Raw genomic sequence first — 20,382 nt, forward strand, 5'->3', positions numbered from 1 at the left:
ACTGTGCGAAAACGCCAATTACTAGAAAGTAAAAAATGGAATATTTGTTCATAATTTTAGCAATTTTAATAGCGACAATTCTGATAGTGATTTGAGCTGAGATTTAAGCAGAGACCACTACACGAAAATGAAATTTAGGTATAGTAAAAACTATTAAAATCTGAAATGTAGCTTCGCAGTGTTCGAGACGAGTTTAAACCATACTATTTACAAATCTTTTGAATCCTTCCTTCGTCGGTTGTTGATGAATCAAACTTGCTGGTCTTAAATCAATCACACACTTGCCTCTGTTGTTGTTCCTTACATTCAAAACAAAAGTTTCTAAGAAATGTAATGTCAAAACCAGATTTATCACTTGTTCAAAAATCTCAACATTCGTCAAAGACAAACAAACAAAATTCCGTTTGAGATACCAGGAGTTTACAGCATTCCATGCTTATGCAGGCTTAAAGGACATGAAAGCGCCTTAAGATTACGACAAATAAACTCTTCAGGAAACCGGACATCAAACTTTATTCGATAAAAATAAAATTATTGCATGTAAACAATATTAACCGCGATTCAGGTCTTTACCTTTGACCAATATGGGTCATCCGAGACAGTGTTTATGCCTCTCCTTTAGCTACGCCGCCTTCAAACAATATATAAGCTAGTACAGAGTAGAATGCCCATCCAGTTTCAGTTAAGTTCAGAAGATGCCAACAGAATGATTGGCGAAACGTTAGCAAGTCCAATTAATCAACAATTGATGCAGGAATAATCCAGAAGATTTGTAAGCGGTATTACAGTAGCTTAAAAAATTGCCACAATGATCTAGTTTTCACTTTTTAACTTAAAATTGTTAGTTACTACTTCGAATGATATTGACACCCACTAAACGTATAGTCACAGTAATGCACCACTATGATAAAATTAGTATATTTTTATTTATAATTGACTTATGAATTGCATATACAAAATGCAGCTTTAATTTATAATCAGACAACAATAGAAGATATTCAAAAAATTACTGAAAATGTGGAACTTAATAAAAAAGGAGAACAAGTAAAAAATTGATAGATATAGACAAAAGAAAATGATAACGAGTTCTGGCTTTCACCATCGAGTTCCTCTAAAAAAAAGCGATCCAGATAGTTCCATCCATTGTTCCACAGCTCTTATGGTTCTCCAATTCCAATTATATTACGGTATTCGAAATATAAGCTAATACGTTTTTCTCAGTTTTCTCTCAATGGAGATTTTTATTAATATTTCGACCTGCATCAAATTATCTTTTTTGTAGATGGAACTCGAATGTCATTTGTCTGAAATTTTAACGAAAATTTTGAAGATTTTGAATATCGTAACAGAATTGGGAATTTCTATTTAAAATTGTGTGTTTTGCAATGCATAATAATAATAAAAACAGTAAACTTTATCAAAGCATACACAATAAAAAAAAATCAATGAGAGGGCAAAGTTCCACATATCCAAAACTATAACTATTATTGAGAATTTATTAAAAATTCTTCCATGCGAGTTTGATAATAATTTTCTATGTCATGTTAGCTAGAGACAGTACACAGATTAAATAAATAAAGGCCAGGCGAAATGCATTTCGAAGACAGCCTAAGCAGAACAAATTTTTACTAAAAGAACCAATGTGTGTTATAGTTATTGCAAAAGAGACATATAGGCTTTTAGTGGGTCTGATCAAGATTAGTAGGGATAAATGGTGTCAAGATTATCTTATAAATGTTTTATCGCTTTCTTTATGTAATTCTTGTACTGTTAATATTGATCTCGTTCTTGATTTCGTGAAATATTGTATAACACTTGTAAGAATAAAATGTCTTATTGAAAGAATATATAAGGCAAATATAAAAACATACGTATTTTTGTAACCTCGTAGCTTGCTTTTATAAAACTATTCTATTGTGGACTCATCAAAAGTAGGTGATGCAGACAGAGTGATGCTGCACTGTAGGAACTTCATTCTTCTAGTCTTTCGTTGCATAAAAGCTAAAATGAATTCAGTTATAGAGCACATTAAAGATGTAGCAGGAGAAAAGTAGCGGAAAAAAAATTACAAAAAAATAAATAAATATACAATGTATCCAAGATGGTTAAATTAAAATAGAGTTGCAAAATTAATTGGTTAATAACGTGATGTTGAGAAAAAAAATGCCGATTTGTTTTTTTAAGAGATAAAAAAATATAAAGATAGTGTTGAGAGATTTTAAGTATGACGTTTCGGTCTTATCTTGCACAGACTGTTTAAGAAAGATACTGTTCAACCAACAATAACACAGGTCTACAAAATTAAACTTTTTCACAGATATTTTGAAAACTAATTTTATATAATTTTGGTTAGCTGATTTCGAAAATTCTATTCATTTATTTGTATCACGTAAGGTTTTTTTTACAAATATTAAAGGAAAAAACAATATATCTAAAATAATTTATTTGTTTATTCAGTATAAAAATGGAATCCTTGTTAAAAAAAATGAACTGTACTCAGACTTTTTCAGTGAAATCTTCAAAAAGCTGAGTTGTCCGGACATTCGGCTGTGTATTTTTGATGACATATCCCGTTTTAACATCCAGCAGTAGTCATGCTTTGTAGTGCTTTGGTATCGCCGTTCCATTTGCTTAATGTCCTGATGAAACCTCTCTCCATGTTCTTTGCTGCTCCAAGATGTTCAGGAAAATAGTTAAAGTGTGAAAACAAGAAACTCACTTTCATAAGCATAACAACATAATCCTTGAACAAGAACAATCATCACTGTGATTCCTAGGCTCTCGGCATACCACAGGACCACCAAAGCTTAAATATTCTTTCCTATCTTTTTGTCAGTTTCATAATACTTCAACGCAAACGGAACAAAGTGTATGAGGAGACCAGGACCAAATAATAAGCCAAAATAAGCGTGGTATACATTTTTCACAAAAGAAGTTATATAGATATAACAAAAGTTATTTGGATTGCACAAAAGCAGGTTAGATTGTATTGACGCTTCTGCGCCAGCTCTGTTGCCTTGCAGAAAAATCTAATATCATCCAGTGTTGCCAAATCACATTTAATTTCATAAAAATCAATTCATTTAAAAATCATACCTAACATGGAACAAATATGTACATTAATAAAATAACAATTTTAAGATATAAAGCGCTATAAAAAAAATAACGTGATAGAGCAAAAAAATTAGGTTTTTTGGAAAAGGGCCCCCAAAAATATGCAAATAAGCAATAACTGTAGACCCGTGTAATCTGAACTGGGGCTGGAGAATCGTACTTTTAGAAGCTTAAAAAAACGTTCTTTGTTCAATATTAATTAATAATTATTCAAAGTAATCCCTCATCGCGGAAATTTTCTCCCACGAAACGCCCTTTTCTCTTGTCCCTCCCATCCGTCAAACGCCAACACTCCAAACAGCACTCGTAAGTAAACAATAAAAAGCATTACACATGAGAAACTCGCGCCAAATGAGGAACAAACAAGCAAATGCTTTTATTAAAATTAAGCAAGTGGGTGTACCGAGTAGAATCACGCGTTAACAAGACTTTTTGTGTTCTCTGCTCGTCGTCGCCGTGCAGGATCCGCGTTCTATAGGGCGCTTCGCATTTTTAACCGAAGCGGGTTAATACTTGTCATTTAAAATGCACTTAACCTATGTTAATTGGCCTCGCTAATCGGCCTAGTCAGGCCGAGTGATTTTTAATATGTACAGGCTATTGTTAGTCTAGCCAGAGTTAGTCTACAATCTAATAAAGAAAAAAATGTGATATCGATAGTCTATCTATAAGGTAGGAGAACAGATCAAATCAGTTGGCTGAAATATCAATAACAAAAATACCAAATTCTAAAACACGTCAACAAACAACGTTAACTTTTCGTGATCTTGAATATAGGGATGTCAAATATGCCTTAGTGGATATGCATATGCAATAAAATTGGGTTAGAGGTAATTTCCGAAATAAATTACATGAAATCCGTGAGCTTTGTGCCAAAATATTATAATTTTTGAGCACAAAAAAAAGAGACTGAGTGTGCTGTTGTGGTTTTTGCCAATTGTCAAGAATAGAAAGCTACATTTGGTAAATACTTACCGAAATCTGCTGCTCAACAATATCCCCAGGTTTGGTAAAACTGAAGTTTTCAAAGGTTACGAATTACGAATGAGCAGTCACACAATAATTAAAGTAATAAATAAGAATAAGCAACAAAAAGTAAGGAAATATACAATATAAACCAGGTCGATGAATAAGTTTGTAAAATTTTGTAAGAAAACTAATACAGAGTCGAAAAACTGTAAAAATGGGGAAAAATGATAACTATTTACATTCAGCTGACAGCCAAAATACCACTGAATCGAACATATCTTTTTCCACGATTAATTAATACGAATTGTAAATTGTGCTAATGGTCAAGTGAATATGATGATTTTTCGAAAAGATTGAATTAAAAATTAAAAGTTTTTGCCAGAGTTTAAAGAATGTTAAGTTCATGCAAATTGGTTAAAAACAGTTTTTACTGCGCCAAATAACTCTTCAGATGTGATAAAACTCGAGCTTTCAAAAATTTCATTGAGCATTCATTAAAAATAAAACAAAAGAAAACGTTTTATTGAAAGATATGCTTTATCCTGCATTTTTGGGTGAATATAAAGAAATATGTCCAATGCCTAAGAATGAAATTTATATAAATATAATTTTTAGCAAGAAAACAAAGAGGGAGCAAAAATAATGTCAAATTAAAAAAAATATTAACAATTATTGGCATTCAGTTGATAGAAAACAATACCATATGATTTTTAAGAATGTCACATTAAAAATATACGAAGGTAAATTGATTTGATTTTTGTAAAAAAAAAATCGGTAAATGTCAAGATACCAACTGTGCACCGTGTGTCGAATAAAACGATCCATTATACGATCTGAAACCCAGGACATGCGCCTCAGTTTCTACAGGGTCTCTCTTGGCGTTTTGGCGAATTCAGTTAATAAAATCTCAGGATTTTCAAATGGAATATTCTACATTTTTATTCAGATATCTTCTAGGACATTTTCTAGGACAAAAAATAAGGTAAGTTTGTAATTTATCTTATTTATCTAAATTTTACGTACTTTTTGAAATATTCGACGTTTAAGATAAGTATAAATTCTTCTTGAATTTAATTAGGTAATATTAGGTATAATTAGGTATACTTCTTGTAAAGATTTAATATTACAGACATACGAATACAAAATATTGCTAACGAATACCCTGTATTATATGAAAAACAACAAAAACAAACAGAAATGTCAAAGATTGTTTACCTTAATGCGTCAAAAAAAAAGATTGTGATGTCGTAGCCAACTACATTTTTAAATATTTTGATATTTCTTTGTTGTTTTGATGCCAGATGAAACAAGCATTTTAAGAGGAACATTTTTAAATAAACTTTATGGACAGAATTAACGAACCCTTTTTAGTTAACTTCTTTTTTATAGATTTATTTATTCAAATTTGTTACCTTGGTTAGTAAGCCTATAAACTTTAATTATTTATTTTTGTTATTAAGTATATTTAATCATGCTAGATAATTAATTATAAAATGTTTCTTTGAATAAGAATTCTGTAGTTTTATTAAATCTGTATTATTAGCAATTTGTTTTATTCGTATATCTGGAGTATTATACCTTTAAAGGAAGTCATTTACCATTTAAAAAAGACCTAGTATTGCCAATAAGTGACCTAATATGGGCAGCTTTAAACTCAACAAGAATTTATACGGGTGTTATCTTAAACGAATATCTCAAAAAGTAAGTAAAACTTAAATATAAGATAAATTACAAACTTACCTTATTGTTTGTCCTAGAATTGTAATCTGACTAAAAATATAGGGTGTTCCATTTGAAAACCTTGAGATTTTGTTAATTGAATTCGCCAAGACCGCACCACCTATTTGGGACACACTGTATAAGCTGAGGCGCTTATGTCCAACTGATTAAGTAGTGCATCGTCTCCTCAGTCTGTGGTTAAATTTTCGTTGCAATACCTGGATCAGCACCGTCCCAACACAATTTTGTATGGGGCAATCAAAATGTGAAATAAAACACATAACCTCAATTTTTGCATAAACTATGCAAAATTCGACTAGGAATTTGTTAAGAAAGTGACCTTTACTTTAACCAAAGATGCAAAAAATTTCGAAATGTATAGCGTGTTCCATTTAAAATAAAAAAGTTGTCGTCGGGAGGGGGGAGGGGACACTTTTGGAACACCCTGTACCAACAAATTTATAATAATGTAAATCTTCAGGAGAGTCCAAGAAACTTTTCATACAAAAGTTTCTTGGACTCCTATCTCCTATGGGTTTTTAGATAGTATCAGTGAGTCGTTTTATATGGCACACGGTGATTGTTAATTTTAGAGAAGGAAGAGTTTTTTTTGGTTTTTATTTTTTATTAAGCGAAAAAGTTAGATGCATTGTAAGAAAGTTAGTCCAATTTGTTCTCAAAATGGTGATTCTAAAAATAATTTTAATTTTTAGATTAAGCAGCCACGTACCATTTTTTTCTCAACACGTAGTTCAAATTCCGTATGGACATTCGTAATTTTTCTTAAATTCCCATCCGTTCGCATATGTAGCGAACATTACGAGGGACGTTGTATATTAGAATTTTAGGTTAAATTTTTTGTTTTTGTAAAAAATGGTGTAAATTGTCAAATTATGGGCAAAATTAATCGAAATTTTATATTTATTAACTTGCAGCAATACGGTAAAAGTCCAAAGTTCCCCGGTGCCGGGGAACAATTGCCGACAAAAAATTTCTCCAATTAAAAATAATAATGTAAATTCAGCGGTTATAAATAAAGCGAACGCGCCGCCATCGATTTACATAAATTAATAAAACGCCTTTCGCGAGAAATAAAAAATATATTTTAAAATTTCTTTCGATTTTTACAACTTACACAGTATTTATAAAACGACAGGAAAAAAACTCGATAGAGATGGCACATGCTCCGTCTTAAAAGCAAAATGTCGGAATACATCATTACACATTTGCAAGGAACGGCTTCTCTTTTACAATTTAAATCCACATCGAAAACTTAGGCGTTGCCACTATTATCATTTCTTGACAATAATATTTATACTCTTAATAAATACATTTATTAAATAAAATCTATGCGGGTTCATATTTCGTTCAATACGATTTTTTTTTATATAATATACACAGATAATTTCTAAGACATGTTTTCGGCTAACCTACTTTCGTAGATGGCAGTTTCTTTTTTGGAGCATCCGGACTAAAAGATTTATTTTGCTTTCATAAAGTAACTGCGAGTTACTGGGCGGGGATAGAGTGTATCTTTACATAAAAAACGATATTGCGAAACAAATTTAAAAAAACAACAGCCTTCGAGATTTCCCTATAATATAATAACTGTGGTATAAAACTTTATAACTATTGAAGCCTACCGCGTTTATAATACTCTTACTCAGTAAAATAAATACAATGGAGAAACTTTTTACATCCACGTCTCAGTCCCGCACTATTTTCACACCTCCCTTTATGAACCTAAAATAAACCTTTCTTTTTCTTGTCTTTCTTACCGTCCATCGTCTCCCTGCTGCCCTCCAGGGACCGCCTACGCAACTCCTCGACCGTGATGCAGTTCTCCTTCTCCCACGCCTCTTTCTCCTGCTCAAACTGCCGCCTCTTCTCCTCCAGTTCTTTGGCCTGTTGCTCGAGCTGCTTCTTCGTCGCCTCGTGGCGTCTGGTCAGCTCCGCCTCGCTGTCCTTCAGCTTCTGCTTCTTCTCCCGCACCTTCATCTCAAACACCTGCTCCATCTCCGCCTCCATCTTCTTCATCTTCAAGTCGTGCTCACGTTTCTCCTCGTCCATTTGCGCCAAGGGGTTTTTGTTAGATATCCGGGACGGTTTCCCGTCGGTGCCCAATCCAGCGAGCTTCCTGCACCGGTAGTTCTCGTAGTGAACATTATTGGTGACGTCTTTCAAGTCCTGCAGGTGAGTCCGTATCACCATGTTGCGTAGGGCGATGAAATCGCAATGCTCCAAGTTTTCCACCTCCGCTACGCCCCACGGATACCTCCTGCCTCTGGTTTTTTTGCCCTCGCTCTCGATCACCACGTTGGAGCCCACCACCGCGAACGGCACCCTATCTTTTAAGGATTTGTTGAGTTTGTGTTCCTCGTCTTCCTCCGACATGTCGGGGAACTCGTAAATCTTGATTTTGTGCTGGGCGATCTCGTTCATCACCTGCTTTTTGAACTGCGTGCACTCGTCTGATGTCAAAGTATCCGCCTTCGCAATGACTGGGATGATGTTAACTTTGTCGCACAGCCTCTTCATGAACTCGATGTCCAAACTCTTCAGGCCGTGCCCGGATGGTTGGATAAAGTACAAACAGCAGTGGACCCTTTGGTCGGGGCTCATCTTGCGCGTAACCCTCGCCTCCGAGTTCAAATAGTCCTCGTATTTGCTCTCGATGAACTCGATGATGGGCACCCAGCAGTTGCTGTTGTCCACTGCGTCCCCGAATCCCGGCGTGTCCACCATCGTGAGCATCAGATTGACGCCGTTCTCTTTCAAAAGAACCCTAGTTGTTTCCACGGCTACGGTTTTTTTCAGTCGTTGAGTGGGGCCCGGATAATCTGCTGAATTGTAAATCTCGGTCAAAAACATGGAATTAATCAGGGTAGATTTGCCTAGGCCCGATTCACCCACAACCATCAGCGTAAACTCGAAGCCCTTTTTCACCGCTTTCCGGTACACTTGATTAGGCAAATTGGCGAACCCCACGTAACCGTCCAACTCCTTGGGCTTAGGCCGCTCTTTGACGATTTCGGGGCTCGATTCCTTGCTAGACTCGTCTTTTTCCTTCGCCGGAGGCTCCGGAGGGCTGTCTTTCTTGATAGGCGGCTCCGCGGGCTTCTCCACCGACGGCGTCTTATTCAATCGATTCGAATCCTTGTTGGAATCGGTGGCCGACGAAAAAAACATCTCACGTTTGCTCTGGATGCTCGGCGGCGCGGTATCCGCGCCGTTCGTCTGCGGGGTTCCATTCGTGGGGCTCTGCTGGTCCATAAACTTTTGCCTCATCGCTAAACGATCCAAGCTCGAAAGTCTGTAAGAGCCACCGATCGAGTCCTTGTCCCTATCGCGACTCAAACCACTACCGGCGTTAAAACTCGACGTATACTTTGGAAGAGTAGGCGGCGGAGTCGGTTTGTTTTCGTTGTTGCGATTCAACAGCGCGCTGCTCGAGGTGTACAAGTAACTACTCGGCATTATATTCGGCCGTGATTTGATCGTAGCGGTCGCCTGAGTGGTAGGAACGGTCGCGTTCACATTATTGGCACTCATCCTAGCGAGCGATAGAGTATATAACCGTCACGACACACGATTAGGTCGACATAGTTCCGGCAACTGTCACTACTGTCACTTTTGCACCGGCCGCCCGCGACAACCGATGACTAACGTTGTTTATCTCGACACAAAGCCACACCCGGGCCGAAAATCGCGCTGTGCTCGACGCAGGGACCGATATTCGGCCGATATTATACGCGATACGGGTGAAACGGTCCGTGCAAACTGCGGAAACCGGCAATGGCGATCGGCTTTATTTCATTTCGCCACGAACAACGCAACAAACAGCCGTGCAGGTCAGTTAGCAGCGCGGCGTTTCGCGATGTTCGTTTTTCGTTTGATCGTTGACCGGGAGTCCAGATGGCGACGCTGTCGCGCCCTACTCCGAACGAAGGCGATGCACAGGTCCGCACCCGCCCAAATGGATCGATCAATAATCGCCGTACAAAATCTTTTCAAATAAAGAGTTTGTTGTGGCAAGGGCATATTATGCGCACGACACCACAAACTTTAATTTAGTAAATGTTTACATTATGTAGGCAAAAAAATCGTAAGCAAAAAACGCGTGTTGATATCATTAAACACTTTAGAAACTTAGACACTACCTAAAATATTAAAGTTGGTTATAGGCAACAGTATATTTCGGCTTAATTGTTAAAGATTTTAGATTTGCGATATGAGTTACCCCATCAGTTTGAGATGCATCTATGCGTCACAAGTTCCGATATTCCGAAATAATCGAATATCATCGAAAAATTTTCCTGTGCCGCCATTCTTCTTTTTGTAAGACCTTTGAACACATTTACATTTTTAAAACTGAACTTTGCGTTCCAAACGAAGGCTTATATATTTATGAAGAGGCGCCCTATAATGGCGCGCTAATCCGATCCTGCTCCCCGGGAATTGTGGGACGCCGACAGTTGCCTTCGACTGAGAGAGAGAAAAGACATTTGAAACAATCGTTCAGACAAATCGTGGGGTTTCTGAACACTCATAGGCGCAGTTGCCAAAACTCGTCGGAAACTTCGGCGTTGTTAGCACCTAACCGTTTGAATTAATGGGTTAGCAAATTAATTTTCGCATCTTCCTCAACCAGTGTTGAAAGATGCTAATTGCATACAAGTGCTTCTTTTTAATGAAAATCTGTCTATTGTAATATTTTTTTATAAATACCTACCAAATCTTATGGCTTATTCGAAGAGGAAGAGTAAGTAACGGCAGTCCGATTGTTTATAAACAAACTTGGCAACGTCGACCGAACCCTCCGACCAATCGATACAACTTGGGTCCTCGTGGTATTAGCAGGCATAAATGTTTTGAAAATAAGTCTGCTTTGTTTAGGTTTTCGGCCGTTAATTTGTACGGTCGTCGTTGATCGCTAAGCTTTTACGTTTCTCAGTAAATTTGGTTATACAAGGTCACGGGGTTTTCATTGGGGTTGCTTAGGTATTTGATGAATTGATCGGTCAATTTCTGGGACGAGAGAGCGTCTCGATAGGGTTAACTTAATAACAACTGATTATTAATAGAACGCGTTATCATTTTGACTAATTCATGGTGACATATCGGTCAAAAACCAATTCCAATCTAATATTTTAAGAGATAAGCATCTTTATATACTATAGAGTCCACGGCTCGTGATGCAATTCTAAGTTTCCAAGTATATAAAAATTGGTTTACTTAAATTTGCAGGGTTCGATTTACAAAAAGGTAACTGGGTGTAAAATACCTTAGTTTATTTATATCCATTAAAAAAATTAATGTCGATAATTGGCTTTTTGTTTCCTTGTCATAACGCTCAGCTTCGTTAAATATGTAGCCGTTTTAAATCAATTTATTCGCATTTTCTAGACGTTTATAAAATGCACTCTGTAGACACTATGGTCTAGTAACTTTTGAAATGCTCATCTTATATTTCCTAAACACGACAAAAATGCATTTTGATTTCCAGGTCCAGGTCTTCAGCGCATAAATGTAGGTATAAATCAACACTTAAAGGTATATGTGGTTATGTCTGTTCGTGCTAAGAAAGATCATTTACAACACAAAAAGTTGACGCATTAGTTACGCACTCAATCTCTGTATGGATATCTTTAGCCGGACTGGTTTAAAAAAACCAGCATTTAGTGTCCATTACCGGTTGTGGAACTTTGGTCCCTACGTACGATTACGGATAAGTGCTGAATTCAGAATTGGAAAATAAGACATCATCTACATTGGCCGTTAGTGCATGAGAAAAACAACTATACAGACTTTACGAGTAACCAATAACGAACAAGAAATATAAAGGTAACGCAAAAAAATAATTTTATTTAACTAAATAACATTTTTAGCTTATTTAAACACAAAATTGGTCAAAAATCTCCCATAAATTAGGCAATAAACAGGCAGTTAAACATTGAAAATTCAAAATCTTCCGGAATTACCTTTTAATCATCACTGGCTGAGCCGTTAAAAAGGTTTTTTGAACATTTCAAACCATTTTCTAATTTCTCAGTATTAATTATGAGGTTAAAGATATGTTGCCCACAGAAGCATTATTTGTAATTAAAACCAAGTAACAAAAATAAAGGTACATTCTGACTTAACGTTCTATAAAATAACTTGTATTTTGAAATTTAAATTTCCCGCTGCATGTGTGGGTGATTTTGATTGGTTGAACTGTCAAATGGAAGGGTCGATTCTGCTTGGCTGGAAAAGATCGGAAGGTTGGAATGAGATGGTGAAACAAGAACTTTTGTGTTCGTTTTAATTTTACACTCCCTTTCGAATATTGTCCACTCTTTTGAAACAAAATGATGAATTATTACTGATGGAACAATTATTAAAACATTTTCTCAAAATTGACACAAAATAATGGACATATATAGTACTTTGCCACGCTATTGTGCCCCCTTGTATATTCTACAAAAGCAGGAACGGTGGATGTCTCACAAATAAGCCACAATTACGAACGTTTATCGGAAAATAAACAAAACAATTAGCATTTTTCAATGAGTGCGTCACTTCACGCTTAGCTGCATTTGCCGTAATCGTTTCTACTTGCGATTCAGATAATTGGTCTGAATTTCTCCAATTTTTCTTGGACGTTTGATTGATTCCAATTGCACGCTCGTAATGTGTGCCTAAATATTGGTTCTAAATATACACTCCAAAACAACATACGCGTTCGCCATATGCGTGTGCGATATGCGCCCATAAACATCATCCAGGTGCCGTACTTGAATGTTTTATTATACGCCCAATATGGCGAACGAAGACGCATAGTAATTTGTCCCAATTTTACTGTGATAAATAAAGTGGACGCCCAATCTAAAGGAATAAAAATATAACCTGATGTTATACCCTAACGTAGGTATATAGGGTTTGTTTTCGAAAAAATATAATGTAGGAAACAAACTTTATATATTCAAGGGAAAGTAAGAAAGTAAAGAATATTCCCAGCGGAGAGAGATTCTTGTAGGAAATAATAAGGAAACGAACTAGTCCCAAGTAAAATAATTGGCGATCCAGTAGAATTGGATATTTCCCAGGAACATCCTGCATGCTTTTTAGAAACAACAATAATTTGTATCTACTCATCTTCATAAAAAGCTATGTTCTAACACGTATTAGAAGAATAACCATTTTTCAGGTTCGAACGGCCAAGATGCATCTGTTCACCTGCATCCAGGTGGCTTGTTTGGTCGTCTTGTGGATAGTCAAGTCCACCAAGGCGTCTTTGGCTTTCCCGTTTTTCCTTATTCTGATGATACCGGTGAGGGATCAAATGAAACGCCTTTTCACGCAAAGGGAACTGCGATTGGTAAGTACCAATATGGTTATTAAAGAACGTAGTCATGTCTTTGGATATGGCCAAATGATCTTAACACATTTTTTTTTTCTAATTATATGTCCTTGTCCGAGGAGCACCAAGGGATTCACTATATTTACTCAAAATACCAAGAAATATTAAGTTATTTTATCTGAAGGTTTCGTTGCTCCAAGGATCTCACTCTTGATTCAAATGAACATGTTGATAAAGTAAAAAGTGAACGCTCTTGATTTCAGATTTTTAAATTGTTACTTCAAGAATCTTTTGCCTTTCTTGACACAAGAATAAGTGTTTTTTGACTTATTACATACGATTTACAACTTCAACTTTGCATGCGCATAATACAAATTATTTGCCTCTCGTCGTCAAATCTTATAGGACATAATATAGAACACAAACTACTATTTTGGTAAAATAATCTGCTATATCTAGCTGCCTTGAGTATTTCCCAGAAATACCCTTCATACTTTTTAAAAGCGAGAGATTCGAATATTAGAATCTACTCATTTCTATTAAAGTATACCTAATAATTGAATATAATTTTGTCCCCAATCTTACACTTAATTCGAGAAGATAATTGGGAGAAATTGCGAAGACCATGAAATTGAAGATGATCAGCAGTCGAGCCCTATTATTTTATAATTAAAAATTATTCAGTCATTTAGCTAAACCCCGTAGCTCGTACCACACACTGTATAATATATTTACGGTTGCTTTAAAATGGCAGGTATTCCAAACAGAACGCGAGTTATTAATATTAACGACGTAGCAATTCCTATTTCATACGATACGGCCGATGTCGTATATTTTTGATTTTTTTACCGGACTGTCATGGCGGCTTCCCGGGCAGCGGAAGTACGTTATTAGGTAAAAGAAAATTATAGCACGCGTCAGTAACCGTTCGAAGAGCCGACGTGGAATACCTGATCGGTCGCACTAGACAACAAGAAATAAACAATAAAAAAAACAATACGTCAAACTATCGATAGGCTATAAAACAACGATAACGGTAGCGGCTTATGTGCCGTTTAAAATTACAAAGCACCTGCCTGTCCACGTTTCGTCGTTTTAGGCCGGGAAACACACACCGAAAAATCCTCATACATACCAAAACATAGCAAAAGCCCCCAACCCCTAGTAGAACTCATGAGTTAGTTTAGAGAAGGTTTTTCTTATACAGAAATTATCGTTCTAGCGAAAAGGTTCCATTCAAAATTTGTCTTGGTCTGAAAACTGAGCTATAACAAATGAATCCCCTTGAAAATGTTCTTTCAATTTAATGGGAATGGGAGTATATGGCTGTTATCTTGATGAAATAGCACACCACGTCTGAGTGTCTCTTTCTTCTCTTCTTTCCTGGACTCACGCACTTTTCAACTTAAAGCAACGCGTGAAAATAACCCTATAGCAGCATTCCTAAAATATGTGTAGATGCTGCCTCCGTTATATGATCTGTGCATTTGAATCAGGATCATAGTTTTGAACCCTGGTTTCATCCACTGTAATGAATCTAGAAAATTCGCAAAATTCATTTCTAAAGTGACCTTGATATTTTATTATTTCGTGTAAGCATTTGTTTCGCGAATCTTGTTTTTTCTCTGATGACTGATACTTACAGCGTACTTGGTTAAATACCTACACAAAACACAATCTCACTGATTCAATTCTATCAAACTTTTCAACCTAAAACCCTAAAAAAACTTCGAAACAAGGCCATGTTTTGCTATATACTTAAGAAATTAGTACGCTATGTACTCTACATCTATTGACAACTGCATATACAGTCGAACTTCGCTAACACGAATTTTTGATAAGTCGAACCAAATTGGTTGGCAGTAGCGTCAAAAGTAGGAAATGCGTGTTAGTTTGTCTTGATTACTCGAATATCTTGATAACTCGAACGAAACATTTGGTGCCAACTTCGATAAGTCGAATTTTCTCGGGGAACCCCCTAATTACGACCGATCTTAACCTGTCTTTTTAACGTATCTATGCAAGCAGTTCAGTTTCTGTGCTTGCTAAGTTCACTTGCATGACTTACTAGTTAATACTAAGTGAAAAATACTTTCCCTATCCAATTTACACGTTATATTAAAGACATTTTTGGATTTTTGCATTTGTTACTTTAAAAGCTTTGTCTGTTGATCAAAAATTCAAGGTTATAAAAAAAGTGGAAAGTGGCTCAAAAAATAAAGATGTAGCTGTGAAGTATGGGATTTCGGCAAGTACAGTGTCTACAATTTTGAAAAATAAACATTCAGTCATCACCGCAATGGAACGTTTCGAAGAAAACCAAAAAAAAAAAAAAATAATAATAATAATAAAACAATAACATTACACTAATGGATTGTGTTGACGACGTAACTAACGCATGGAATATCGACGTTAAGCCTGAAACAATTTCCAATTGTTTCAAAAAGCCGGTTTTGATCAGTATTCTGAATGCGAAGAAGAAGATGAGATTCCCTTAATTTTCCTAAGTGAACGCCTGAAAGAAAAGAGTGAAGACGACATCCAAATAGAAATCGAGTTTAAAGCTTGGACAAATATTAGAGGTATAGCAGAAGGTAGCACCATCAACGATTTTATACGTGCGGATGACGATATTGTTACTTCAGAGTTTCCTACTGCTGAAGATATTATCGAGTCCTGCAGATCCAAACCGGTAGAGTTAAACGTCGAAGATGACTACGAAAGTGACACCATGGAGGAGGAATTGGAAGATGATTCTCAGCAATCACCTTCAAATGAACTGGTTGAAAATTCGTTGATTGTCTTGTATTCCTATTTGAAAACCAGTGAATACACAACCGATTCCCTCTATGATTGTTTAAATAAAATTGAAGCTTTTGTTGAAAACCAAAATAAGAAACCCGGTCGTCAGTCACAAATAACTGACTTTTTTCCAGTGAAAGAGTAAACTTTAATATGTACATACATATGTATGTATACGTGCATACATTCTATGTTTATATATACTGGGTACATATGCAATACATTTATATGTACATATATTATCTAAATACATATATACTACTATTTCATAATTTTAGTTTTTTGTTCAAAAATCATAGATATTAGGGCATTTATGTAACGTATAACACATTTTTAAAAATGACTGAATAAATGTTCATTCACAAAAAAGTACATGCATTTGTAGTTTTTATTGATAACTCGAAGACTTGATAACTCGAAGACTTGATAACTCGAAATTTTCATGTGTCAAATCGCAGTTCGACTTATCGAAGTTCGACTGTAATTCAAGATTATAACATAAAATTCGTGTTTTTACAACTCATTCAGATTACTAAGCGGGTCTATAACATAAAAATTAAGCTCTAGGTATTCGTTTCCTGGTCTATTTTCCATTACGGTATCGTTGACCGTAAATTATCGTTCAGTAAGGAGACATTTCTCAAATTTTTGCAATCCGACACCGCGGTGTGTAAAAAATGACGACATTGAAATCGGATACAGAAGGGCAAAAGCTATCGGATATCAAGGAAGCTTGGGAAACGGAACGCGGTTCCGAAACAATCGAGAGCTGCTGGACCTTGGACGAGGTTGGATGACTTCGGAAACACGAAACGCTTATTATTTGCCTAGGTTATTCCGATTATTTTCGCTGTTTTCTTGCGTAAATCAGGGTCAATTGTAAGCCTCCCACAACTTCGATATGTATAAATAATCCGGAAAAAGAATCCAGATCGTAATGATCGGTAAACTATCCTGTAACCAAAGCAATTCAAGGGATCCTCTGAACCGTCTGTGGCTGATTCCTCACCTCTCTATATCCTTCCGAATTTGTTTTATCCATTCCTTTCTTTTTTTCTCCTACATGGCGGTTCCCAATTTAAAAACTTTTTTACCCAACGGTTACTTACTGAATTCGTTGTATTTTTCCGTACGACTTAAGTCTGCGGTTCTCCATTTCTTCTGACATCGTTGTTTCTACATTCATTCTTCGTTCTAATTCGTTGTTTGTGATTGGGTGTATACGCGATAGATACTCTACAACTTCTTGTAAGAAAATCCGCCCCATTCGCTTCCCGTCTTTGTCTAATTATTTGACAAGTTTATATAACATTTTTTATAACGTACAGGATTTTCTCGTATATCTGAGACCTCACCCACAGAGAAACAAAAAAAGAGAGATACAAAAAGTTTTAATGTTTAACGAACATTAATAATTCTTAATTCGTACATGTCGTACAGGGTACATGGGTACATGGGTTTCAGACTTCTTTAAAATTATATTTTTTAAAACATGATTATATAGCTATGACAAGATAAAACCAGGAAAAAAATCTTTATTAATATAAAATGATATACCGTTTAAAAAGAAAAAATAAAAACAATTGATTTGATCTTTTTTACATTCTCTTAGTTTATAAAAAGCATAAAACTTTTTTGTTTATACTTTTATTGTCCCTTTATGTGGATGAAACTGTGCGTATGGGGTATGGTGACCACTATTTTTGCGTTATTACTGCTGGAAGAGTGAGTTTTTCTAATTGAATTGAATTGAATTTCTAAAGGTCGTTTTTTAGAATAATTGGCACTTATTATTTTGACTTACAAGATATGGTATTTTATTAAAATAATTGAATTTATTTATCCGGTGTTTCTGTAATTCACGTCCGTTGATAAAACTTAATAAGAAACCCTGTTCCGATGTGGAGCGTCAAAGACAAATAATATCCACTATTTGCGTTACTGTTACATACGTGTATAAAATCATTAACAACGTAATACCTACTGAAGATATAGATGATTATGCGGAGAGACATAATGGACTATAAAATAAATTTACAATAAAATAGGCTTCGTTTTTAATTCGATACTGATACTGATACGAAATGCCTTCCAACTTTTATATTTAACTGCTTGATACTGTAACAGCTAATATTTCTCATCTTATAATGACTTAGTGCTACATTGCTAGTTGTTAATGTGATAAAATACTAAAAACTGCTTATAGGTTTCAATTATTAATAGATTATTATTTAAACATGGTGTTTGTCAGATAAAGAACCCACCATTTTGAAATAGTTTTATAACGAACATTCATTTTATAGCAACCTATTTGAACTTATTAAATTTAAAGTATAGCTTTTTATAAATTCAATTTTTAAACTTAATTTTAATGCGTTGCATTATTTGTCGTGCTAAAATGGACTCGTTGTTTAAATTATTAGGACAAATTGTAAGTTGGAAAGAATGGGAATAGAACTTTAGTAGTCCTTTTCTCTCCCTCTTTATAAATGGCCCCTTCGGCGTATACATGAGGTGAGGTATTGACCAATTTCAAACCCCAAATCGTATTATGTCGGATGACTCACGGTTGCATGTAGATTGCCGAGAAACCTTTTGTTGTGAAAATATACTCTTAATTCGACCAGAACAGGTTGGACGGTGTTTTACTTTATAGCGTACAGGGTGTTAAAGTTGACAGACCGACAGACAGACGTGAACGGACGTAGCAGATCGTTTTGATATGTAAATTAATTTGGTGTCAGCTGCTTACGACAAGGTAATTTCAGGTAGGGTTTACAGGGTTTACATTTTCGCACATTAATACGAAGAGATATAATTTTGCTGTAGTGACAGATAAGTCATTAATTTCTACGAAATTTTGCAATTGCATAGTCTGTCGGAGCGCTGAGTAGTAAAACCTGATTTAGGGATACAAAGAACTACACTGTGATTAGCCCACCAAAAACTTAATAGCGGAATACTTATTAATATGGATGCTTAAAATTTCAATAATCGCTTTTAGCACTTCTTTAAAATTGATGTCGAGTTTCATACATGACGACCTGATATATGTTCGATCAATAAAATAACGGTCAAATTTTTGAACAAACGTCGGGAACAGCTATGGGTTATCCATTATCACCAGTCATCGCGAATATATTTATGGAAGCCTTTGAGATAAAAATAAGAAATCATACCTAACATTGGGTCCCAGCCCGAATCACTGAATCCAGGATTCCTGCTCTTCTCTTCAATAATTTCCACATTACACTTCCTTACATTCAAAACATCACTTACCACATATCAAAAGTTCTAAAGAAATATAACGTCAAAACCAGATTTACCACTTGTCCAAAAATCTCTCAACATCTTCGATCCGTCAAAGACAAAATTCCATTTGAGATGCCAGGAGTTTACAGCATTCCATACATATGTGGCAAAGAATACATTGGAGAGACCGGACGAAAAATATCAACTAGGCTCAAAGAACACGAAAGAGCTTTAAGACTAAGACAAATAAACTCATCACCAGTTGCCAACACAATCACGAAACTGGACATAAAATTTTATTCGATAAAACTAAACTTCTTGCATGTAATCATTTCTTCTACCAACGAAAAATCCGAGAGTCTATAGCAATCTATGAACAACCTAGCAATCTTAACCGCAACTCAGGTCTTTACCTGTCACCAATATCCGAGACGCCCTTTATGTCCCTCATTTAGCTCCGCCCCCCTCAAACAATATATAAACAGGTACAGAGTAAAATGCGATATAGTTTCAGTCAAGCCCTGAAGAAGTGTACAGGATGATTGTCGAAACGTTAGCAATTTTGTGCAAAGTAAAACTTTTCCACCTTCCACATTGATATAACAAAATGTTTATAAATTATTGCAGCTGCAGGAAGAATTTAAGTTTTCTGTTGATGTGAAGTTATATATCACTATTATTTATTTTATTTTTATTATATAGTTCTTATTAGGATACAGTATGTTGAACTTATTTTTAAAAAATGTGTCCATGGAAGATGATCGTTTCCTGGACCACAAAAACGCTCAAAATCCAAGTATAAAATTTACCATGGAGACAGAACAAAATCAGCTAATAGCGTTTTTGGATGTTCTAATAAAAAGATGCAATGGGAACCTAAGCCACACAGTGTACCGCAAGCCGACTCACACAGACAGGTTCCTACATGCCTTATCCACCCAAGCCAAAAAAGAGAAATCATTACAACTTTAACAGAACGTGCCCGGAGGACCTGTGATCCACAACACCTGGACGCAGAACTAGATCACCTCAAAGAAGCCTTCCAATCAAATGGATACAGGATATCTGATATCGATAAGGCTATGAGGCCCAGAACTGCCTCACGACAAGACCCGAGTGAACAACGAGTGCTTATCTACCTTTTATTCCTTGAGTGCCAGACAGGATCGGAAAAATATTGAAAA

General features: G+C 35.6%; 2 protein-coding genes across 6 annotated transcripts in view; one reads left to right on the plus strand and one right to left on the minus strand.

Moving 5' to 3' along the window:
- The window catches only part of LOC132707263 (band 3 anion transport protein), a 133,327-nt gene that overhangs the window by 109,469 nt on the left and 3,476 nt on the right, over positions 1–20,382 (plus strand). For all 5 annotated transcript variants that reach the window (XM_060679049.1, XM_060679050.1, XM_060679048.1 and 2 more), the window contains one exon: positions 12,992–13,162. In XM_060679049.1, coding sequence (XP_060535032.1) covers positions 12,992–13,162 — 171 coding nt within the window. The remainder of the gene's footprint in view (positions 1–12,991; positions 13,163–20,382) is intronic.
- LOC132707608 (septin-7) lies at positions 6,889–9,837 on the minus strand. Its single transcript, XM_060679514.1, has one exon. It carries the CDS (start codon positions 9,352–9,354, stop codon positions 7,546–7,548), a length of 1,809 nt encoding a protein of 602 aa, XP_060535497.1. The 5' UTR covers positions 9,355–9,837; the 3' UTR covers positions 6,889–7,545.

This window comes from Cylas formicarius, unplaced genomic scaffold (assembly GCF_029955315.1).
Source record: "Cylas formicarius isolate icCylForm1 unplaced genomic scaffold, icCylForm1.1 PGA_scaffold_9__14_contigs__length_23061073, whole genome shotgun sequence".
In the NCBI taxonomy this organism is placed as follows: Eukaryota; Metazoa; Arthropoda; class Insecta; order Coleoptera; family Brentidae; genus Cylas; species Cylas formicarius.